General features: G+C 47.0%; 1 protein-coding gene across 1 annotated transcript in view; it reads right to left on the reverse strand.

Annotated features, from left to right (window-relative positions):
- Nucleotides 1–390: 390 nt before the first annotated feature.
- The window catches only part of XKR6 (XK related 6), a 177,820-nt gene continuing 154,181 nt past the window's right edge, over nucleotides 391–24,029 (reverse strand). The window contains exons 2-3 of the mRNA XM_054291700.1: nucleotides 20,588–20,784; nucleotides 391–1,819 (exon numbers count right to left, since the gene is read on the reverse strand). Of these exons, the coding sequence (XP_054147675.1) occupies nucleotides 855–1,819; nucleotides 20,588–20,784 (1,162 nt within the window). The 3' untranslated portion in view covers nucleotides 391–854. The remainder of the gene's footprint in view (nucleotides 1,820–20,587; nucleotides 20,785–24,029) is intronic.

Here is a 24,029-nt window from a genome sequence, read left to right on the forward strand (position 1 = left end):
TTGTTGGGAACAAGATCAGATCCTGTATTTTCACTCTGATCTGGTACAATCCCACCTTTTTACAGGGTCCATTTCCACGAGGAAAACGGTCCCAGGGTGGGGTTGCCTTTATAACATGACTCGGTCAAGGCTTGGCCCAATGGTGTTATAAATTCCTTGCCAAATTATCTTACAGACCTGATTTTGTCTTTCAGCTGTTGGAAAAATCAAACTCCACTGGGGTTGTCTTGGCTTTGCTTTCTTATCTTTTCTTTCTTATCTTTAGACATTTGGAGGGTTTTTTTCTGCTATTTCCAATATGAGCAACAGGACTTTTTTTTTTTTTAATACATTTCTCTCTTTTTGTTGTTGTTAATTTTTTTTTCTTTTTTAACTTAAAGGTTTGCATTTCAGTTGGATGGTTGGTTTTTCTTTTGTTTTTTTTCCTGGCATATAATCATCAAAGAGTTTTGCATGAGAAAGGTGACAGTACTTAATGAAACTCAGCACCTAAGGGCATAAGGCAGTTGTAGGTTTTTGTTTGTTTGTTTTTTTTTTTTTTATTTTTCAATCAGCACCAATCCCATAAATAATGTTCTACACTTGGTGTACGGTATAAAACTGATGTGGAGATGCCTCCTTCTCCACCTGTGAATCCTAGGTGTGGAAGTTGAAATACTGTTTCTTGTGTGTAAAAAACAAAAGAAAAGTTTTTCTTTTTGTTTTTACTTACAAAACATAGAGAATATCTTTTTTTTTTTTATACATACAGCAACCAGAAAGAAAGCTTATCTGAAGGTTTGTGTTTGTTTCATGATCTGTGTTTACCGTAAACAAAAATAAGGTCCCCTCTTTTACTTTTGCTTTAAGGAGCTTTAAAGTGAAGATTCATATTGTAGTAACTCATATAAGAGAGGTCCATCTCTATACCTAATACCTACAGCTGTGGGGGTGACATATTGGAGGATGTTGATAGTTCTTCTTAACCTCCTGTCTACAAAATGAGCATCCCAGGCAGGATATCTTTTTCTTGGGATGTCAATCTTAATGAGAGGCCCCTCGGGGGGGTAGGGTCGCCCAGATGGAGTAGATGGTACCATTGCTCTCACCTGGAAAACGGGCAAGCAAGTGTCAGCTGTGAGTTCCTCCTGTTGCTCCGTGACCGCTCTGGTGGGCGTAGCCTGGGCCCCCCGGTACCCAGGGGTTTGGGGCGCCATGGGCTCAACATCGGGGGGCAAAGGAATGCCCCAGAGCAGCTCGGCGCAACAGGAGCTGGCAAAGATCTTAGCTCTTGGCCCCATGGGATGCAGCACACCATAATATAACAGCATCAAAGCTATCCCAGCAGCAAAGCTAAGAAAGACACAACACAGTGCTGGCACGGCATAGGAGTCAGTGGTGTCAGGATCTCTGTAAAAATACCAAAGGAGCGTCAAGGCAGCGTTCTCCGTCAGGACCACCGTGTAATACGCAAACATTCGGTATCGAGTCCGCCCTTCCTTGACATTAAACCAGCAGAAAATGTACACAATCCCTACCACCATGTTGAAGAGGATCTCCTCCCACTTAGACATGCAGAAATCTGTCCCACCATGGATGATCCAGAAAGCCATGGCACACCAATGGACCACTACAAAGATCCCAAAGTAGAGCTGGAAGATGGAAGCAAAGAGAGCAAAAGAAATAACTCGGGATGAGATGGTGAAGAGGCGCCAGAAGAGATGGATGAGGGCCCCTCTGTAGCTCATACTCTTCTTGTCGTCCCTAGAGTCCCGAAGAAGCTTGTGATAGGAGGCTAGCACCCAAGCCAGGGACATCAGGGAGGCCACAGAGGACACACCTGCCGGAAGACACACAGATCCACTGAGTTAGACAGGAGCTTTGGTGGAAAACATCATCTGCTCACTAAATTATTGCATCTGGGGCAGGCTCTGGAGCCTGAAGGTTCAACTCACGTCAGGTTGTCCTTACAGTCTGGAGGAGAGAAATACAGAGATATCAGTGTGGGAATTGGAAATGGTATCCAGGAGTTCTCTGACTCCTTGTCCTTATCTTCCTGAGCCACTGGATTGCCACCCCACCCTGGCGGTTCCAGTAGGGAACAGCCTCTGTGCTCATGCTGACTGGATCCACATTGGAGAGTTTGAAATCCAGATCCCATCTAAATGCTGAAGCCCAAGTGGGAAAGTTACTTTCTTGGAGAGCAGAATCTCTCTTGGAATGCACCACGGCAAGAGCAGGACACCTGTATTCCCTGCAACTGCTTGGGTTCTTTTTTATTCTAAAATACTTTTATTTAGGCAACATTCCCATTGATCTGCCTTACTCAGGGATCCCCATTTGCATTTGCCTTTCAGAAAAACAAGGTTTTTTTCCCATGCAGATAAATCCAGGGAGCATCAAGACTCATCAATACCCTTGAAAGAGTCCCAAAACAAAGGATCTGATCTCTCCAGCAAATCCCTGCCCTGTTTCTGGGATGGACCCAAGACCTCTACTGGAGTTAGCTCTTCCTCATTCTCGCCTCCTGCCTGGAGCACAAATCCAAGTGACAGTCATGTCTGGGAGGGCACAGCCTGCACTGGGGTCACCTTCAGCTCCCAACACATCCAGCTGCACCCTGACATGGGGCAGAACACCCCATGATATTCCAAAGGGACCTGGTCTTATTCTCCATCCCAACACTTACACAATTTATTTCCTCCAGAAGATAAAATAGTGGCCCCACCACACTTGAGAGGCTTTTAAAAATACAATTCCATTGATTATCACAAGGGTAGATTGAATAACTCGTGAAGCAAAGCATCACATTAAAAAATTAATTTAGAGATTCCTGGGAAAAGACAGAGCTGCTGGCATCTTATTCCTTTGCCCACACTGCTGCTCACTGGACAACTGTTCTGCAGGTGAGGACACAGATGATGAGCCAAAATCTGTATTTGGGAAGCTCAGAAATTTGGTAGCTGTGGTTGGATTGGGCCTTAGCCAAAGATTTATCTGGGAACATCACCTTTAAAGTCCAAGGGAAAAACTGCTAATGGTTCCCAGCAAAACAGTGAGAAATGCCCCTCCATTTCTGATGTGTAACTGGGTGGTAGGTCCAGATCCTATTTGGCTTTTACTTCTTTAAGAAAATCAAAGGAACATCTTGCTGCAGCTGCTCAGAGTTAAAAAGGTAAAATGCCTGAAAAACCTCAATTTCTTCATCTCCTGTTTCCTTTTTTTTCTGCTCACAGGGGCCTTGCTTCCATGGGAATGCAAATAAGGTCCACTGACTCCTCAGACCTCACTCTGTAGAATTTATCTTGGTTTTGAGGAGCCCACCCCACAGTGTGGCAGGGTTGGATTTCCCTCCTTCCAATCTATCTGTGTCTGAAGGAGAGATGGTGGAGAAGAAGGCCAGGAAGAATGGCAGACTCCAACTCTGCCCTCACTGGAATTCTCACAGCCTGCAAAGTGCACCAAAACTACACCTTTTCATCAGCTCTCAGGTTTCCCTCTGAATCCCTTGTCTTTGGGCTCAGATGGAAATTTGAATTTCAGAATGAACTTTAAAAAACAGCAAACAGCAAAACAGTGAGAGCAGTGGCCTTATCCAAGAGGGAAACTTTAAGAAAATCACTATTTCCCCTGAGTTCAAGTCCTCACTAAGAAACACTTGCACATAGAACTTGGGGATTCCAGCCACAGACTCACAGAATGGTTGGAGTTGGAGGGAAGCCCTGGAGATCATCCAATCACTCTGCCAAGGTAGGATCACCTGGAGCAGGTGGCACAGGAACACATCCAGGTGGGTTTGGAATATCTCCAGAGAGGGAACTCCATGCTCTCCCTGGGCAGCTGTTCAGTGCTCTGCCACCCGCAGCTAAAGAAGTTCTTTCTCATGTTGAGGTGGAACTTCTTGTGGTTTATTTTATGGCCACTGCTTCTCATCCTGTCACTGGGCACCTCTGCAAAGAGTCTGGCACCATCCTCTGGCACCCCTTGGAGGTATTTATATGGGTTATTGAGATCCCCTCTCAGTCTTCTCCAGACTGAAGAGGCCTAGCTCCCTCAGTCTCTCCCCATAATGGATGAAAACTCTTAAATATGAACAGCCTCATACTCAAGCAGATGTAGATTAGATTCATTTTTAACCTACAAGATGAGTTACATTATTGGTAGACTTTATTAACAGTTTTGGAAGGATGAGTCATGCCACAAAGTTTTGTTATGTGTATAAGTACTGTTTGTTGCTTTACCTCTTGGCTATTCAGTTTAAAAACTTTCCATGATAAGCAGAGAAAAAATATGTCACTTATTGCCTTATTTTAGTGCTGTTTTACTAGAAACTTGTACAGCATTAGCTGTACCTGTACAGCGAAACTCAAGCAACACCAACCCACAGGAGACAGATGTGTCAGCCTGGATTAAAAATGTTTCTATTGGGCTCATTTATTCCAGAAAAGAGAGAGGAATAAAATACACCCAAAACAATCCCCCAGTTTGCACATAAAGGCTTTACCTAATGTTTTCAGGGCAGAACCCTCCACTAATCACAGCCCTTGCTGTAAATTGCTCAGAGTGCGTGCGTTGAGTCACTCACACGGCACCCGGGCTGCTGACAGTCATCTGAACGTCTCCTCCAGCCAGCAGAGAGAGGCAGACACCCCCAGAAAGTGATTCAGCCTGTCCTGACACCCGTGTGTGGGACAGGGAGGGGTTGACTCATGCTCCCAAGGTGTCTGACTCCATCCCTTGCCAGGGGACGTGCGAGCACCAGCAGTCAGGCGGGATGAGCCCCCCCAGTACAGAACAGCTCATTGTCTCTTCATCTGCACCAAGATCTGAGGGAGGCAATGAAGGATCTTTGGGCAGTTTGACATATTTTTGCTGTTGTTTGAAAGTTCACAAGCCTTGTGTTGAATGTGAATTTGGGCACCCTGGTGATGAGCAGGATCTGGACCTGGGTGTCAGGGGGGAGATCTGTAGGTGGACGTCAGCAGTAACTATGGAGTAGTGTTAAGACTTTTACATCACTCTTACTTACTGCCACAGAAACTATTCCCTAGCTCTTTCATACAGACCTAAATGACACAGCACTTTTGTCATCTTGACCACAAGTTTCCCATTCCCAACTTTCCCTGTGACTTCTAGCCTGTGCCATCTTCATGCAGTTTACAATTCTCACGGACGGTGAGATAAACAATCCCTGTTTTTCCTCTCAACTTCTCCAGACTTTATCTCTAAGCAACTTTAGACATCTCTTCAGTTATAACTAAAACAGTCCTGAAAAGTTGGATCACATGAGCAATCATTTTATATTTTGATTCTGACTCTTGCACGTGGTAACTGATGCACCTTGGTGGAGCATGAGTAGGTTTCAACTCCCTTCCAATGTTTGTTTATCAAAGGGATGAGGCTGGGTAAACACTGAAGTCACTTTGAAAAAATCCCACTCCCACTCTTCCCACTCTGTTCCCAGCCTTGGGAGTGGAACATCCCCACCATGCACAACCACATCTCTGCAGGCATTCTCGAGCCAGGAGCATATGAGTTCCTGTGGGGCTGGAAGCTCTGGGATCTGTATCCCACCTGCCCACAATGAGTCAGACTGGCACAGACTGGGGTTCTCTTCAAACCTCTCTGCCCTAGGAAGCCACGAATGACATACTGGCCAAAGTCAGCACTACCAAGGAGTCAAGTCCCTGTGTCTTGAATGACACAGCACAAGGAATAATCCCCCAGATTCCTTTAGGGATGAGCCCTGAAGTCCTGGCAGTGAGACATCTGCTCACCTACATTCAGCATGAGGAGGCAGAGCTCTACAATGTCCCTTTTGACAGATGAAGCGCCAAGATTTGAAGGATTTACCCAAGATCTCATATAAAATCCAAGCTAAACCAGGGAGTAGTTCTCCTTCACATCACAGTGAGTTTGACAAGACATTTCAGACAGGATTCAGCTCCTACTGTAGAGACTCACCCCAGGGTGTCCTTGGTTAAATGATGTCTGTTTGCTCAAAGGAGGATCAAAGCTTAGTGCAACCATCATAGGTGGGAATCCAGCAATGTTTGAGATGCTTTAGGATATTCCAGACCACCGTGTGGATCTGGCAGATGTGACAAACTTGCATGCAGAGGACAAGAACACTTCTGATCTGGGAGCTGGGGTGAAGGAAAGCACTTAGGGCATTTCAGATTACACCAGCTGAGACTCAAAAAAATTCTGCCATTTTCAGGGGAGCTCATGATCCCTCTTCAATGATAAATATATGTGCAACAGGAAATGGCACAAAGAGATGAGAAAGCAGTGGGAAATAAGGCAGGTGTATAAAAGTTAAATTTCTGAGAATGTCAGGCCAAGGAATAGATTCTCTGAGAAAGGGAAACAAGAGCTGTTGCTTTGGATCATGAAAGCCTGGTGGACTTGAGTACAATGCAGACAGTGATCTGATACCAGAGGAGAAGAGCCTGAATGACTCTGAGTTCAAGGGAAACTGCAGAAGCTCACAGGAACACCCTGAATTTCATCCTGGTTTGGTTTTCCTCCTCTGGTTCCTACCCATAGTCCAGAAAGAGAAAAAGTCATCTCAGATTTGTAAAAAGGCTCTTTGGGAAAAAAACCAATCCATCCACATGAAAGAATCAAAGAAATGACTCTCCAGAAATTGCCATTTCTGCTTTCAAAGCCTGGGAACAAAAACAGTGCAGGGAAAGCCATTCCTGTCTATCTGGCCTATTCCTGCTATGCAGGGTTTTACAACCACTCTAATGGAAAAAAATCACACACACACACACACAAATGAATATTTAAAATGAACAATACACCCATTCTGGCCTTACTCAGTGCTGTCCAGCTGTGGAGAGAGGATTTTCACTGGGGGTAGGTACAGTTTTCATCACAAATCCATCTGCAGGTCATTGGCTGCCCATAATTTGGATGCAGCTGCTGTAGCACATTCCCTGAGCATTTCCTGTGGTGCCTGCCCCTTTAATGTTGAAAATGATGCCTGAACAGTGCTCTATTTCTTTTTTGACATTAATTCTCCTTAAGACTCCACTAAAACAAAATGGGAAGATACCAACATTTCTCCCGGGTGAGCGGGATGGCAAATATTGAGCGTGACACGAAACCTTCCCTCAGCCCCTGTGCAGAGGCAGCTCTTGCTTAATGTCAAGTGCCACGTTTCAGTTCATCCCCATCCCTCCCTGGCTGCTCAGGCCCCTGTGCTGTGAACTCTGTTATCCTGTTTTCCCCTTTGGGTGGCACGTTCCTCCCTGAAGCTCAGGAGGAGACGAGGAGCAGGCTTTCATTTTGATGCACACGGAGTGAAAATGCATTTATACACAAAAGAGATCAAGGCAGATCCTGCTTTTGTAACAACAGGGCCTGAAAGTCACTCTCCCTCATTTTTTAATCTGATTTAATTTGTTTGTGTCAGAGTAAAAGGGGTCAGAAACAGACCCCAGGTCTGATTTTCATTGTTTCCTGATGGATTTTGATGCTTGATCTTTCTTAATTCTTTCCCATCAGAGGAGGGAATGACTTTTGTCTTTTCTCCTTTATTTTCCCTCTTTATTTGTCTCCTTCAACATGGACAAATATGGAACATTACTAACATATAAATAATAAAGGTCTGCTTTAAAAGACTGTTTTGCCTTTCATTTTCCTCACTGGATTTCAGGACACTTCCTTAAACAGTTCCTCCAGTGTGCCACCATTCCAGTATGGCAGATGGGAACTGTTCCATCTATTGTGAACATGATGCAAAAATCTGACCCAGGAATGGCCTCCTCCCATTTATGTGACACCTCTGTGCTCTACTAAGAGCTAGAATTACCAGGGATGAAAATCCAGATCTTTACACTGGGGAGACTGGGAAGAAATACCACACCAGTGTCCTGCCCTTTGCTCTTTTCTCACGGAAAATATTTTGGTTTCATCAGGTGAGGGGTGAGTTTCACATCCTCAGCACCTGCTCCCTTGCCATGGAGATCCTCTGGGACCTTCCTCCAGGGGGTAGCACGTCCCCATTCTCCAGGACCCAACTCACCTGGACACAGCATCACCATTCCATGAGAAATAGAAAACTGCTGATGACTGGCAAAGGCAGGATGCAAAGGTAACTCCTTTCAGTGACAGATTTCCAAGTAGGTCTGGATAACAAGGAAGTCTCCTACAACCAAATCCCACTGGAATCCCTCGTAAGGCTTATGCTGAATTTCTGTACAGGATAATCCATGTCCAAGCTGGCACAAGGAGAGCTCTTGGACATTAGACCAGAGGCACATCCACTTTCCCAAACCTTTCTCTGTGAGAAAATCCATGCCAAGGCAACTCCACAAAAGTTCACTCATACAGAGAATTACCCTCCTGCCCCTCAACAGTTAAAGTCTGGCTCATGTCCTGAAATGCTGCTTCCTTTTGCTAAATTAAGATGTCCTTGGTGACCCCAGAAAAGCCAAATTCCTCCTTAGTTCCTCCCCCAGCCCACGCCTCAGCACTGCCTTGAGGAAGCATCCATGGGGTCACCAGGGACTGTTTTTCCAAAGGCCTTGCCTTCATTGCCCTTTCATCCTGCTGCCTCCCAGCTGTCCCCAGTGCCCCTTTTCCCTGCTGCAGGAAGGGGTGTCCAGCCACACTCATCTGATCTGGGCTCTTATTATCTCGGCTGCTTCTGTTGTATCTCCTCCAATTCACATCCTCGGTGAACTCGGGCACTCCAAACCAGCTCCGACCCTGCAGCCATTGAGCCTTGGATCTCCTCCTGGATGCAAGCCAGAGACCGATCCTGCTGTGGGAGGCACGAGCACCCCAGGCCAAGCAGAGATGGGGTAATCCACCCTCTGTTTGGGATTGTCCTTGAATAACCTCAGTGAAGTGTCAGTCTCCTGTTGAAAATGTTGGCCCACCACATCAGGATTGGCAAAGCTTCCCCACTGGTCTAAAACCCTCTGTATGAAGATGCCCTGTCCATCATGTGCCTCAGTGTTTATTTCACCCCAGGAATGTTGTCAGACATGGGATGAGCTGTCTGGAAATGCCTCTGTCTCTCCATTGACTCCTCCTGGCGAATCATGGAATGGTTTGAGAGGGAAGGGTCCTTAAAGCTCATCTCATTCCAACCCCCTGCCATGGATAGAGATACCTTTCATTCTCCCAGGTGGCTCAACCTGGCCCTGAACACTTCCAGGGATGGGGTTCAAACTGAACTAATCAAAGAAGAACATGGTAAGATGAATAGCAAGTAACAGAGATTTGACATCCACCAGCTCCCCACAAGAGCTCATGGGGGAACACTGAGTCTCAGTGATGTCAAGAGAGGAGAAAGGAGGATTTCTGAGACCTGTTCCTGGCTCCAGGATGAGCAGAACAGCCCACATTGGCTCCTGCAGAGCAGAAGCTGACAGACCCGACATGATCTGGGCATATTCAAGTAACACAACACAATGATTTTACACCACTGAAGGCCAAGCAGGCAAAACAAGCCCCCAACACCCTCCTGATGTGAGAAAGGTGCCATGGTCAGCCAGAGGACATCCTAGAACAGCCAGACAGAGTTACCAACATCCTCAAGGGGTAGGAGAAAGATAACATCCCTCTGTTACATCACTGAGAAGAAGGCTGGTCTCCAACAGGCCTGTGTGTACACAGCCGTCAGCAGCATGAAAATTCACTTTTTGCTTTCCATGACAGCCTTGCCCCTTTCCCAAGATGCTGACTGCAAGTATCTCAGGTTTTGCCTATTTATGTAGGGAAAGAAGCTGCTGACACCTTTTCCAGAGCTGGAACATTTCTGGCAGCAACTGGGGGAAATCTCAGTCCCTGTATAAGCAGAGGTCCACAAAAAGCCTCAACTCACTTGGCTAACTGGGTTCTGTGATCCTGTGTGGTGAATTGTCACCACAGATTGGCTCATAAAAACCAGCAGAGAGGAGAAGGACATATGGGAAGAGAACCTGATGGTGGTATCTGAACTCCAAATGAGAAACAGGATTATTTGTAGACCCTGAGCCCAGCTGGCAGAATCTGCTATGCCCATCCTGTTAAAATCCCTCAGGAGTTGTATCCAACCTGCCCAATGGGAATGGTTCCTGGACTATGTGAATTTGTTTTCTCATGCCTGGGAAAGCTTTGGGAAAGGGCTGGCAGGCAAAACTCTACCAGAGACCAATTTAGCACAAACACCTGAGTGCCCGTGCTTGGGCTCCAACACTGTTTGTGTTACAGGTAATGAGAAAATCTGATCACAGTCCTCTGTTTATCACAACCATGGTCGTATAATCCTTTTCATAATGTTAACAATAACGTGGAAGACCTTTGGCTCAACTCCTCAATGCCTGGAGATAAAGCTTCTCATATGATCAGATTTTCCAGGCTGGGCAGAGTAAATTAGTCCAGGTGGCTGCTGTGTCTGGACAGCTCTGGGGAGCCCAGGCATGGCAGGTAGGGCTTAGGTAAAGTGTAATACAGATGTGGGGACAGCTTTCTGCAAGAAAAATGTTATTTTAGCAGGACAGGGTAATCCTTCCAGGAATCTGGTGTCAGCTATGCTCCAAAAATTATGCCTGAGGAAAATGTCAGTGTGAGTCCATTGCTAGAGACAAATCCTGCCTTCTGCAGAGCAGCCTCTTCTGCAACAGCTCCACCAGAGCCTCTGATGGGACTCTAATGGTAGAGTTCAAGGAAATGACAACACACAAACTCACTTTTCAGGTGGAAAAATGCATGGCATATGTCTAAGAAATCCATTCAGGAATTTGGAGTGAGTTTGGTGGTTTGGCTCAGTCCTAAAGAAGCTGGAGGCAATCAGGGAGCAGAGAGATACACACAGTCTTACTTTTGGAGTTCCTGTTGGTGTGGCATAAATGATATAAAAGTAATTATAACACAACACAATTTAGTTTGAAATGGCTCTTCCGTTTTGAAACTTCCCCTAAATATTAAGAAAATGAAATGGAAAGGATTTACTGTTTTTCTTTCAGCAAAAGCAGATTTTTTTTTCTCACTGAAAGAACCCCCACTTCACCAGATGCTCCTTTGAGGGTGTTAATGAAGAACAGTTCTTTCCTTTGTGATTTTTAAAATCAGAATTTTTATTAATTCTACTGATGGTGTTTTCAGTGTTGGTGTGGGGCTGCATAGATGGTGTTTAGAAGAGCTGCTATTGTCATATAGATTTGGGTTGATGTGGACCAGTAACCCACATTGCAGCAGCAAGGACTCAAGTGCCAAAACCTCTCAAGGATCTTCCCACCATGCCCAAGTTCACCTTTTCCAGTGCATCCTCCAGAGATCCTGAATCCCACAAATCCCTGAATCTCAGGTGGACAGGGGTGGCACTGAAAATGATAGAGACACTCAGAACCAACAACTATGTGCATCCCTGTCTTCTAATGAGCCACAGACATGAAGGAGGGATGGTCTGCCCTGAGCTTGGTCTAAATCCCTCCAGGCACCAATCACCTGGGTTAATTCTGCATTAGAAATGTGCTGGGAAAGCAGCAGCCAGGATTTCCCGGGCACAGATTAGCTTGTTTGGAAATAGAGCATGAGAACTGCTCTTCATGTCTATTTTTGTCAAAAGCTACATGGATTGCCACTCTTTTCAGGCCGAGGTGCCCTCTGCACAGCCATCACTGTAATTATAAAGACTTTTGAGTTAAATCCATGTTAATCTGAAGCCTTTAAGTGCTGTCTCAGAATGACACTGACAAAGAACCCCACCTGAGCCCCTAAAAGTGAACAGCCACAGATGAGAGGATGCAAAGCTCCTCGAGAGACCCCAAGAGCTTTCATTGGAAATGCTCCACCAGGATGCTCTGACAACACCTCCAGCAAGGACAGGATTTAACTCTGTGCAAACAGAGCAAAATCCCTCTTTGTAGGGAGCGTTAGAAGGCAGGGCAGTCACAGAAACCTGGCTCAACCTGACAGGTGCACAACCATACCTAGAAACTTCCACTGCTATTTCCTGTTGAGAACTTAGTTTTTGTCCCTTTGCTAATTAAAATTGTCTTTCTAGAACAACAGGCATAAAAACCCCACCCCAAACATGGTTACTTCAACTGGTAAGAATAAGATGGCAAAATCCAAGAGAGGTTGTTCTTGAAGGAAAAAATCACATTTCACATTCATCAGCTGGTTCTTTGTGAAGGGCACTTTAGTTACAAATTCTAGTGGCCAATTGTTTGCTAAGATTTTCAAGTGTACCAAATCCAGCAGAGCTGCTTCCAGTCTGAATCCTGAAAATATCAGAAAGAGCCTCCTACACTGAGATTTTTCAGATCTAATTATATTTGAACTCTACTGTTAGGAACCCTTAGAAGAGAAACACACCTAAAGGAACCACTTGCATGCACTGAAATGATGAAAAAAAAAAAACCCAAACAAACTGTTTTGCTAAAAAAAACAACACATGGCTCCATTTAGCACAAAATCTTTTCTCATCCATTTCTATGAGTAGGGATGGTTGGCATGAAACAGCAGGACTCCACAAACATGTACAATATATGTGCATTTCAACACTGCAATCTGATATCTGTTACACCCTTATCCTGTCACTCCTTTTCTTTTTATTTCTGTTTTAATTCAGATGAGGACAGCAGACATTGGGAAAGATGAAAACCTGCCTACCACAAATTGAAAGGGTGCTGTAATCCTGCAAGTGAGGGCTGAAATAGTCTGAAAAAGAGGGAAGGAGCACCTCAGTGCTGGAAAGGAAAGCCCAAGGGGTTCCACTGTCTGCTTTGGCGAGTGGCCACAAGGATCCCTTTTTCCTAAGCACAGATCTGGGGCAGCTTTGGACCCTGCACCCAGAAATCAGCAACTAAGCCAAGCCTAATTCTGTTGACTGCTAAGTTCTGTCCCAGCCTCCAAAACAGAGTGGCCCAGAGTGCTTGGTGGGAATTGTTCTTGCCATCACCTGAGCCAAGCATGGGAATTGTTTGGGTTGGTGTTGGCTGCCAGGAGCTAAAAATGTGCCAAGGGCTGATAATTGAAGCAGAGATTGAACAAGATCTGGTGGCTGTGCTCATGTTCTGATGTGTTTTGGTTTATCAGCAGGGATGAAACCCAACAGACTTGTCCCAGGATTGGGAAAGCAACATCTCCTGCCAGGGTTTCGTGAGGGAACTTCCTGCTGAAAACAGCTCCCACGGGCTGTTCCTTGGGGATGAGACAACATCAAGGCAATGCTCCAAAGGGTTTGTGACAGCACCAAACAGGGATCCTGCAAACCTCCTCTGGTAGGTGGCTGGCCTGGATGTAGAATACCTGCAGGCAGTTAGGGAAATAACTTCATCCCAGCTCTGGGAATGATTTTGGCCTGATGGGAAAGAGGAAGGGACCCAGTTTGGATCACACTCACCGGCCAAAGAGGTGTGTCAGCAGCGCACACTTTGTAACCTTACGGTTTATAAACCTCTGATGTTGTGTAGGAGGCCTCTGGTGGAAATGCCTCAGCATAATCCTAGCCGAGGGGACTGGTCTCTGGAAAAGAAGGAGCCTCTCAACATTCCTGGGGGGTACACAGGGCTGACATCAATGAGGCAAGTCTGGCAGAGTGTTCCTGTGAGGGGGAGTGACAAAGTGGCTAAAACGGCTGTGGTGCAGCTGGTGCTGTCTCACAGTGGGGTACTGAAAGCACCAGGGACACTGATCTCCAAGGATAACAGCAGGAAACTCTTTCTCCCTCTGCTTCCCACGTTTTGTATGCTCTGCAAAGACCTATGTGACAGGTAGCAGGTCACAACTTGGTGTCCAAGTTCTCCAAGGGCCTGGAGTGACAGGACAAGGGAGAATGGCTTCAAATGGAGAGAGAGAAGGTTTAGACTGCATTTTGGGAAGAAATCCTTATTGTGAGGGTGGTGAGGCCCTGGTACAGGTGGGGCCAGGTCCAGAGAAGTTTTGGATGCCCCTGGGTCCCTGGAAGTATTGAAGGCCAGGCTGGATGGGACTTGGAGCAGCCTGGGATGGTGGGAGCTGTCTGTGCCCGTGTCCTTCACACATTAAGTCATGTTCATCCTGGCTATGTCCTGGGTGTTTTTGCCTTCTGCAAATATTTTTGGGACCTCAGTGTGCACCAGACAAGAGCTCCTGTGCCTGGTGGCTGTCCCCCCTCAGTGACCCTCTGTGTGAAGACATGAATGTTCTGAGGGCACTGAGAGCATGAGGTTGGTCAAATGCCAGTTGGGACAAAAGTCATTTCAGGAGATTTCTACTGACTCAGTAATTTTGCTGCATGCCCAGACTCAGAACTGTCACCCTAAGCTAATCATTAAAAAAAAACATTAATAGTTTCTGAAGTGAGACAATTCTTTCCTTCAAAATTCAATCATTTTGAGTTGCATCAACCTGAACTGCTCCACCTCTATCAGGGGTAGAAGCACCGAGTAGTCCCTGCCCAGCAGAGCATCTTTCCCATGTTTTTTTTTGCACATCCCAGAGCCTGTGTGGCATCTTTTCCATGTTTGTCTGCACATGCCAGGGCCTTTGTGTTCCCTGTTTATCCGTGCTCTACTACATGCCTGACAAGAATCTCGCACTAGAGCAACCTGAAGCTAAAAAGAATTGTATTTCACTAACCAACAGTGGCTTTTTTATGCTTTTATCCCAAACTTCCCATGAGAGATCTATATCCTGAAAGCCTGCAGCATGGAGTCACCCAAAAAAGTCTGAATTTCCTGCCTGGAATCTGCTTGACAAGAACCCAAACTTCTCTCCATGCCTCGGTTTCCTGGCTGGCCCCCAGCTCCCGGAACAGCATGAGCTAATGCTGTTGTAGTGCTCTGATGATGTAACCCCTTCCCAGTGATTACCACAGTCTGACAAAGCCTAAAATTGGCAGCACTGGCCCCCTGCCAGCTCTGTCCCGTGAATGGTGACTCATCTTTCCTGGCTGTGCCGTGTCCTGTGTGTGACGGTGACACGTGGTACGGAACAGACGGGGTTTTATCAGCACTCCAAAAATAAGAGTCAGAGACATGGCAAGGTGGTGGACAGAGAAGCTGCAGGTGAGGATGGGTGAAGGGATGATGTCTTTCTTTGGGATGGCTCCAAATCCTGCTGGAAAAAGAAAAAATAGCTGTCCCTGGCTCTGAAAGCTCCTGGATCCCACCGCACCGGGACAATGCGGCTGATGATGGGACAAGCTGTCCCATGCCAGTGTGCCTCAGGCTTGGCCTGCTCTCAGCATGCCAGAGCAAGGCGTCCTCAGTGCCACTGCCAACTGTGGAGATGGCTTTTTGATGCTGCTGGGAATTGGCCAGGCACCAGAGGCTCCTTTCCAGCAGGGCACCAAATTGCTCCCTGTCATCCGGCTTTGGTGGGAAGGAGGGGAAGGCAGGAACAGAGCCATATGCCCCAGTCTGGCAGAGCACTGGAGTCATATGAGTGGCCTCCCAGGCGAGCTGCTTATGAGTTCAGAGCTATCTGGGCCTCCTTGGGCTGCTGGTGAACATTTAAAGGGAAACTGTGGTGGAGTAAGGACAAATTTTCAGGGCAGATCACCCCAGATCCTCCAGGCCCAGCAAGCTCATCCCTTTCCCACATGGCAATGAGCAACAGCTTTTCTCCTTGTGCTTCTTCTGTCACAGGAAACAAGGCCTGGGTGATGGAGACATCTCCTACTTCGTTTAATCCCCAAGGAATGACATGAGAAATAAGGAAAAAAGAAAAACTGCCTTTGGGCAAAGTTGTAGCATCTCTTTTTCCTCATGATCTGTCTCAGAACCTGAGCTAAAGCCCAGAATGTGGCCCTGGTAGATCTTGTCCCCACTCCATCTCCTGTTACTGAAGACTTTATAAGGCAAAGACTTCTTTAGAAATACAGTGAAGTTCTCTTGGTGGATCTCAGGAAAAATGCACCAGTCAGGAAGAAGATTTCTGCTTTGCAGAAATAGGACTTTCCCCCACAGAATCTGCAGATGCCATATTGAATTTTGCACTGATCCCCGTGAGATCTTGTGTAGAATCAATCCTGGTTTATTTATGAGGTTATGGGACTCTGCACAAATGGGGGCAATTTTGTGTTGTGAGGTCACAGAGACTGGGTTTGGGGGAATCCAAAATTCCTCTTTGAACATTGTTGGACACACCTGTTTGGCCTAGGCCAGCATGAAGGGTCTTGCACTAACTTTGAGTGCTCCTTCAAGTGGTGAAAAGGATGAAATTTCAAATCTCATGAGTCTTTTTTTCACTTTCACTGGAGCCCTGTGGATTTTAGTCTCCTCAGTTGTGTTCAGTGTTGATATCACTTGAAACTCACATTTTTGAACACCTACAGGCTGAAGGTCCCTTTCTAACTCAGTTGACCAGCTGAGTCTTCTAAACTAAGTGACCGGAAAAATGATCTTTAGTTCACCCCTGCAAAAAGGAATCATAAATGATTATAAATGGTCCCCAGACATGGCACAGATGAGGCAGAATGTGATTAAAAAAATAGGAATTCACTTTGGGAGGAAACAGATGATTTGCAAACTCCACCAGGATAACTCTGCAGTCAGCACACATCTGTATCTGAGATTTTAAAGCCTAATTTGTATCACTCTGCTTAAATAAAATGACCCCCCCAAACCCCTAAGTTAATGTTGCTTTTCCTTAAATACATGAGCAGCTTCAGCCTACTTTTGAGGGCTGTGGAGAGTGCAAACACCTCCCAAAATCGCAGAGACTCCAGCAGGACTTTGCAAAAGGAAGGCTTATGCTGCTAATCTCTCTCAGATCAACTGTAGGGTTGTTGAAGAGATGGACACAGCATCTGTGGAGAGATGTGGGGTTTTTTGGAGGGAGAGACCCTGTGCTGAAAACTGCAGCCTCATACAGGCAGAAATCTTTGTTTAAAGAACTCGTGACATGAGTGGAAGGACGTTGGTGCTTCAGCTAAATCTCATTAAGCTTTAAAGAAGCCATGTAAAAAAAATTAAAAATTGAGTGGAAGCAAACCTCTTTAAGAGGAGATTTATGCCATAAAAACTGGAATCCCTCTCACCTCCCTGTCTGCCTGGAGGTTGAGTGTCTCCTTTAAGCTGGTTTGATCTGCTCCTTCCCACTTGGCATAGAGGAAGCAGCACCTCTGTGGGGTGAAGGGGTTAAGGATGGTTTGTTCTGCAAGGAGTGAGGTGGATTATCTGCTGGGAGTGATTATGGAATGAGGATCTGGGTTGCTGAGTATATTCTGTTGTTAATGCTATGTTTTCCCCGTGCAAATACATGATTTAAATAATGGGAAGTCCTCTGGCCGTTGTTGCCCAGGAGTCTGAGAGATGGGCACCCTCTTATCCTCTCCTAAACCTCAGACACAGTTATGGTGACTGAGGGACAATGCTGCATCCTGTCCAGCATCCCTTCCCCTCCTTCAGCCTGACCCCAGTGATAGGTATAAATGCATCAGATTCCCTGGAGAAAGGGGCTGCTGCTGCTTGAGCATCTCATCCCACCCTCTTCAGCTGCTTTGGGCATGAGCTGTTCCATGTCTTGGATCCATCCTTATTCCCTCACCTTCTCTTGACTCTGTTTTGGGCCCACCCAGCTGTGGTTGTAGCAGATAAATCCTCCACAGAGGGGCTGCCTACCGACACCAGCTCCTTCCACATGGATATTCGGGAGATGATGTTGCTCCATTTGCTCCACCAAGCAAAGAATTCCAGCTCAGGCTCTCAACATTCACCTTCCACTGCCCACTTGATGGAGTTCTCACCTCTTTCCTCTCTGTGCTTGTTTCTGTTGTTCCTCAGACAAGGGCAGCTAAGCTGGCATCTGCTCTGTCTTGTGCTGGGGATATGATGAAGGAATGAGCCCTGACTCTCATGAAATCCCAGCTTGTCTTGTCCCAAGCTTTACTGAGGCTGGGTCTTGACCTCAAATTCCAGCCCCAGCACTTCTGCTGCTGGACATTCTCACTTTTGGGTGAAACTCCTCCATTCTTTGAGTGCTGAAGGAACAACAGATGCAGGTCCCACCCAACCCTCTCACACAGGTACCTCTGATGGTCAAAAAGCTCTTGCAAGGCATGATGAGGTTTTTCTTTCTTTCTTTCACCCACCAAATAGATTGAAACCCAGGAAATTAAGCATTATCCTGGTTTTATCACTTCCTACTCATCCTTCCAAGATCAGCCCTTTCTACCACCATGCTGTGTGGCAGAAATGCTTTGGAGGAGATGCTCTGGATGTGAGTAAAGACACCCAATCTGTTCACCCTTCTTTCCTCAACAGCTCTCTTCATCCAGGAATTAGGAGACAACAGCAAAACCTCCTGATAGCCATTCCAATGACTCCCTTTCTAAAGCTCCTTAAATAGAAGTTGACCTGTTTGGGGAGAAGTGGAGCCTGGGCTTGGCATTACAATCCAAAGAGCAGGGAGGGCTGGCGCTTGGAAGAGGGAAGTATGCCACAGGAAATGGTGAACTGACCTTGTCTGGCACTAAATGAATCCATAGGAGTCTGTGGGGCATGTATGGAAGCAGCTAGAGTCTGAACACATCAGCAGGGGCTGCACCTGGGCTTTTAAGCCCTTCCCTGGGCTGTTTTCTCATTCCTCAGGGATGCAGCTGATGCTGTCCCTGTTTAAAGGCAGAACTGGCCCCTTCCTGTGACGAGCCACACTCCCACAGACTTGATGAGCCAGGAGAGACTCGATTTGATTTTTAAACACACTGCCTTCCTAACAGTATCCATCTCCCTTTGCTTTTTCCCCTGCTGGAAGTGAAAATCTTCGATGCTCCCTTTCACAACGGCTCCTCTCAGCATTTAATTTGCTTTTATATAATTATGGACTGGCTGCGAGGAGGAGAAGGAGAATGAGAAGGAGGAGGAGGAGGAGGTGGAAGAGAGAAGCACTGAACGTACATGGAGGAGCTCTAGGAATCCTTGCACCGACGGAGTCAAGGAGCGCTGAGCAAGCTCTGCTGCTCTCATCCATCAGCGCCCGCATCCCTAGCACAGGCGGGGAGGGAGGCAGGGAGAGGATGCACTGGGGACCTGGTGAGCTCGGCTGCTGGAGCGTGGTGAGCAAAGAGCCCTCCAGGGCTCGGGGAGGCAGGCGGGGACGTGCGCTGCCTTGGAAGAGAGAGCTGCCTTGGAAGAGAGAGCGCAGCCGGCTCGGCGCGCTGGATGGAGGAGCGGAGGAACTGCAAAGCCCAGGAAGGGAGGGGAGGGGGATGCTGGAAAAAAAAAATGATGCAGCTCGTTCAGTGGATTAGGCAGCCGTGCCTGGAAGTGGCAAAGTGAAAGAGCCATGGATTTGAAAGCCTGGAGGGATTATTCTCCCGCGTTGTCTGACTCGCGGCACAACACAGAGGCCAACAAACTTCACCCGGCGCTTTCTGCGGCGAGCCCAGCAATCTGCAGAACGCCCTGGCAAACCTCCTGGGCTGTGATTTCTGCATTTTCAGTCGGGTTAATAACGTTGGAAGCAGCAGGAAAAAGGGGGCTGGCAAATGTGAGCCATTCTAGCAGGAGTTGTAGAAAGGCATATTCATCATGTCAGCACCTTGGAGGCCTGGAGAGCTTGTGATGAGAGGTTTCAAGAAAAGACTGCATAAATAGGAGGAGGGAAGCTTCTATAAACAACTGAGATGGACATGCTGGCAATACAGGGGAAAGGGAGAGTGGCTGGCCTTCCCAGATGCTGTAGATAGTGGTGACCTTGGAAAAACCAGCAAAATTTAAACCCCAAAGGAAATTCCAGTTTCAGTTCCCATCTCAGCTCCAAAAAACTCCTCAGAAATGACAGGCCCCAACCAAGCTGTCTTTGGGAAGCTGAGCGTCACCCCATGGTGCACGGACTGAACAGAGGCTGAATAACCAAGCAGCTCCACTGCTGGTCCTTGGAAAGGATGGTTGTCCCTCAGGCTGGTCATGCCGGGGCTGGGACAGGGCCATGTCTCCCTTAGCTGGGACAGATGCCCCATGCTCAGCACATCACAGTGGTGGACACTGTGATGGGCAGAAGAATTGGCAAAATATTCCCTATGGAGGCTTCCAAGCCTCCTCTTATCATTTAATTGCCTTTCCAACTAAACATAGTTCCATAACATCCTTGTCCCTACACAATCCTCTCCACTGCCTTCCCCTTCTCTTTTCCTGGGCTTGGTGAGAACCATGGTACCAATGATAAGACCTTTAACTCCTGGGCACTCATCAGAAAAGGCCCTACAGCATTTAGCTGTTAAACCCCCCCTTTTTTACACTTAACACCATCAGAGCATTGCATAGGCATTGAACCATTTGTCCTCACAACACAAACTCAAATCTGGCCAGTTTTATCACCCTACTTATGTAAGGAGGGAAACTGAGGCAAGGAATGGTCGTATTTGCCCGGTGCCAAGCGACAAACGAGTGGTGCCACAGCAGCAGAGCCTGCTTGCCTCCTCCTGACACCACCATCATTCCTTTAGCCTGGATTGGGTGTGGAAGAGCTGAATCCCATCTTTTCCTTGACACTGACTTTTTTTTTTCTCCTCAGAGGAAACGAGCAGAAATTTTACCCAGCGAACTCAGCAGAGATTTGTCCCAAAGCAGCAACCCCCAGCCAGTGTGGGAAGTGAGCAGCACATCCATCAGCTGCCAGGCACTGGGAGCAGAGGGGAGAGGCTGGAAAGGTGGGGAAGAGGGGGGCCACTTACATGGTAATGCTTCTGCACGGTTCTTTTGGATCATTATGCAGAGCTGTAGCACCAGTTGAGGGGCGCTCTCGAGGAACGTTTCCAGGAGGCGCAGCATGTTCACGTCTGCATATTCGTACATCATAGCCCAGTAGAAACGCCGCTGGTGTTCCTTCCTCCTCTGGCTCTGGATCCCCAGGTACATTGTTCGGATATACCTGCAGGGAACAGGAGGGAAAAGCTGGGTGTGAGATGTTGGAGTTGCAGCAAAATCTGTTTCTGGGGTTCTGGGGAGACACTGGGGTTTGCACGGTTCTTCCGCTCCTGACACTGTCATATTTTCTGAGAAATCCCCTTGCCCTGGATTCTTCTCCTGGGAAGCTGAGAAGACTCAGAGAAAACGAAAAATAATATTATCTCATTTGCTTCTCCTGTGTTTGGAATGTGGTTTGGAGATTGTTTATCCAATATGTGAATTGTTTTTATTTAATGACCAATCAGGGTCCACCTGTGTCAGGACTCTGGAAGCACTCACAAATTTTAATTAGTATCTTGTTAAGCCCTCTGTATGTACCCTTTCTATATTCTTTAGTATAGTTTTAGTATAGCATTCTTTAATATAATATAATACCATAAAATAACAAATTAGCCTTCTAAGAACATGGAGTCAGATTGATCAATTCCTCCTTTATCCTGGGGACCCAGCAAATACCACAGGCTCCCTCCTGTCCGATCTGAGGAGGACTTTTAGAATCTGACTAATCATTAATGTTGGAAAAGGCCTCCAAGATCACCAAGCCCAGCCTTAAACTGGTTGCCACCCTGAGAACAAGATCATATAATGAAGTGCATTTGGTGTTGCAAGGGTGGGAAAACTTTAACTAGTACCACCCAAATGTGAAGCCTGGGAGTAGGAAGTGCTTTTGAAACACAAGAAAACAACACCTTTGCCTAATTTTCATCACAAGAAGTGAACCCACATGAAAAATACTGGTCCTAACACTTGGAAGTGGCTTGACAGACCATCTAACCCCCCTCAGCACTCTGGTAAGGAGCTTCACTCACAGACCCCAGAGCTCAAGAAGTGTTTGCACCATGCTCTCAGGCTCATTGAGGGATTCCTGAAGTTGTCCAGGAACTGGAATCTGACGATCCTTGTGGGTCTCTTTCCAGCTCAGGATATACTGTGATTCTATGATTTGACCCTGTTTCATCATAGGTGGAGCAATGAGACACCACCTTCACCTGCAGCATGTGTGTGACCCACAGATGTGAAAGGCCACAGTTTGTCACTGGTCAGCTTTGAGACTTTGGGCAATGTTGGAGTACAAGGAGGTGTCTCATGCATGGAGAGGCACAGCTCTACCATTGCCTCTGTCTCAGGACTTGTGGCATTTAAGAAAAAACCCTAACAGAGTCCTTTTTAATGCCTGTTGATATCACAGAATCCCAGAACGGTTTGGGTTGGAAGAGACCTTAAAAATCATCTTGTTCCAGCTCCCTGCCATAGGAAGGAGCACCTTCCACTATTCCAGGTTGCTCCAAGCCCTGTCCAGCCCAGCCTTGGACACTTCTAGGGATTGACAATCCAATATTGTGCCTTCTTCCTTCTCATCCTGAATGGTGGCTGTAACCCCGTTTGGGATGGGAACCATTTCACCTAATGTCGACCCTAAAGCTGCTCATCGGAGCCAGTCAATCGTCGGAAATGTCCCCTCCCGGGACTGTTCATCTGTCCCAGCTCGGCTGCCAGCACGGCAGAGGGATGAAACGCCTTCTGGAGGCTCTGGGAGGGGCTCCCGGCACAAGCTCTGGGGTTTGGCCAAAACGATTAGATCATCCCCTGCCTCTCGGGCGAGACTGCACAGCCGGGCAGAGCAGGAGGGAAGGACGAGAGCCTGGAGAGCCTCCGGATCTCCGAATTGCACCCAGGGATGGGGAGCTGGGAGAGAAACAGAGGCAGCTCTGCGAACCCCTGTCCTTCATCCAGCATCTTGTCCTTCCTGACCGGCGCAGGAGGCGAAAAAAATCCCGAAAAGAGGGACCGCAAGGACACCAAAAAAATGACGCAGGAAAGCCACCAGATGGGGCTCGACACTCGAGAAAATGCTGCGCCAGTCACACGACACTGGTGACACCGGTGTGACATCCACAGCAGACCCCGATGGGACGGAGATGGCCATGGGGCACCTGCTCTCCCAAAACGTCCAAATCCACCATCTGCATTTGGAAATTCCATTGAATACCCCAACCCCAGGAGCTGCAGCATGACACAGGAATCCTGCCTTCCCTTCAGCCAGGAATTAAATAAATGCAGTTTAGCTGGAAAGGCAAAGTCAGGGAGAGTGTGGTGGCTCAAGGAGAAAACAGAGAAAAGGAGAATGCAATGGTTTTTGTAATGTTAGTGACACAGAGACAGCAAAAACCAAGTGGTGGTGCCCATAATGTGCTGCCCACTGGCAAAAGCACCATAACCTCTGCCAAATTCCACCAAATTCCACCAAATCTGTCCTGTAGTCCTGGATGGTCTCCCCCTCCCCAGAAGCTCCCATTCCTGCCTGTACACAAAACCTAAACTCCTTTTCAGAAGGTTGAATCACTCATTTCTCATCACCTCAGCCACAGACAAGAAGAATTTGTTGCATTTCACCCTGCAGCAGTCTTTTACCTGTTTGCACATAGTTGCCATGTAAACCTTTCATTTCTCCAGATTAAAAAAAAAACAAAAACAAAAACACAGTTCCATAGAATCATAGAATTATTAAGGTTTGAAAATATCCCTAAGATCATAGAGTTCAATCATTTCCCTAGTACTGCCAAGGCCACCACTACCCTGTGTCCCCAAGTGCCATATCCACATGGCTTTTAAGTCCCTCCAGAGATGAGGACTCTCCCTGACCAGCCACTTCCAATGCTTGATAACCCTTTCCCTGAAGGAATTCTTCCTGATGCCCAACCTGAACCTTCCCTGCTGCATCTTGAGGCTGTTTCCTCTCATCCTGTCCATTGCTCCCTGGCAGCAGAGCCCAATACCCCCCAGCTGCACCCCCCTCCTGTCAAGAAGGTCCCCCTTGAACCTCCTTTTCTCCAGAAAAAAAAATTATTTCAGTGCCTTTTCACATTTCCTACACCTCTACTGTTCCCAACAGCTGTCTCCACTTTTGGGTTATTTTTAAGACCACCCTTACTTTTCCCAGCCCTCCAGGTTGACTGAACCAAGCTGCAACAATGACATTGGGCCACTCAAAAGGATTAGGAGGAAATGATCAGAAGGGACCCAATGTCCTGCAATGATTTCTCCTGGATCCCTGGGGTTAGGGTGAATCTCTAGGGATTCACCACCATCCACAGTTTAAGCACAGATTTTTTTCTTACTGGCTACAGAAAGAGGACATGACACCAATCCATGGAGGCAGAATGCATGGAAAAATATTCAAATTCATGGGATTGACACAGTGTCCTG

The sequence above is a fragment of the Melozone crissalis genome, unplaced genomic scaffold (assembly GCF_028551555.1).
Source record: "Melozone crissalis strain CALT ecotype California unplaced genomic scaffold, PUWL_Pcris_2 ptg000106l_1, whole genome shotgun sequence".
In the NCBI taxonomy this organism is placed as follows: domain Eukaryota; kingdom Metazoa; phylum Chordata; class Aves; order Passeriformes; family Passerellidae; genus Melozone; species Melozone crissalis.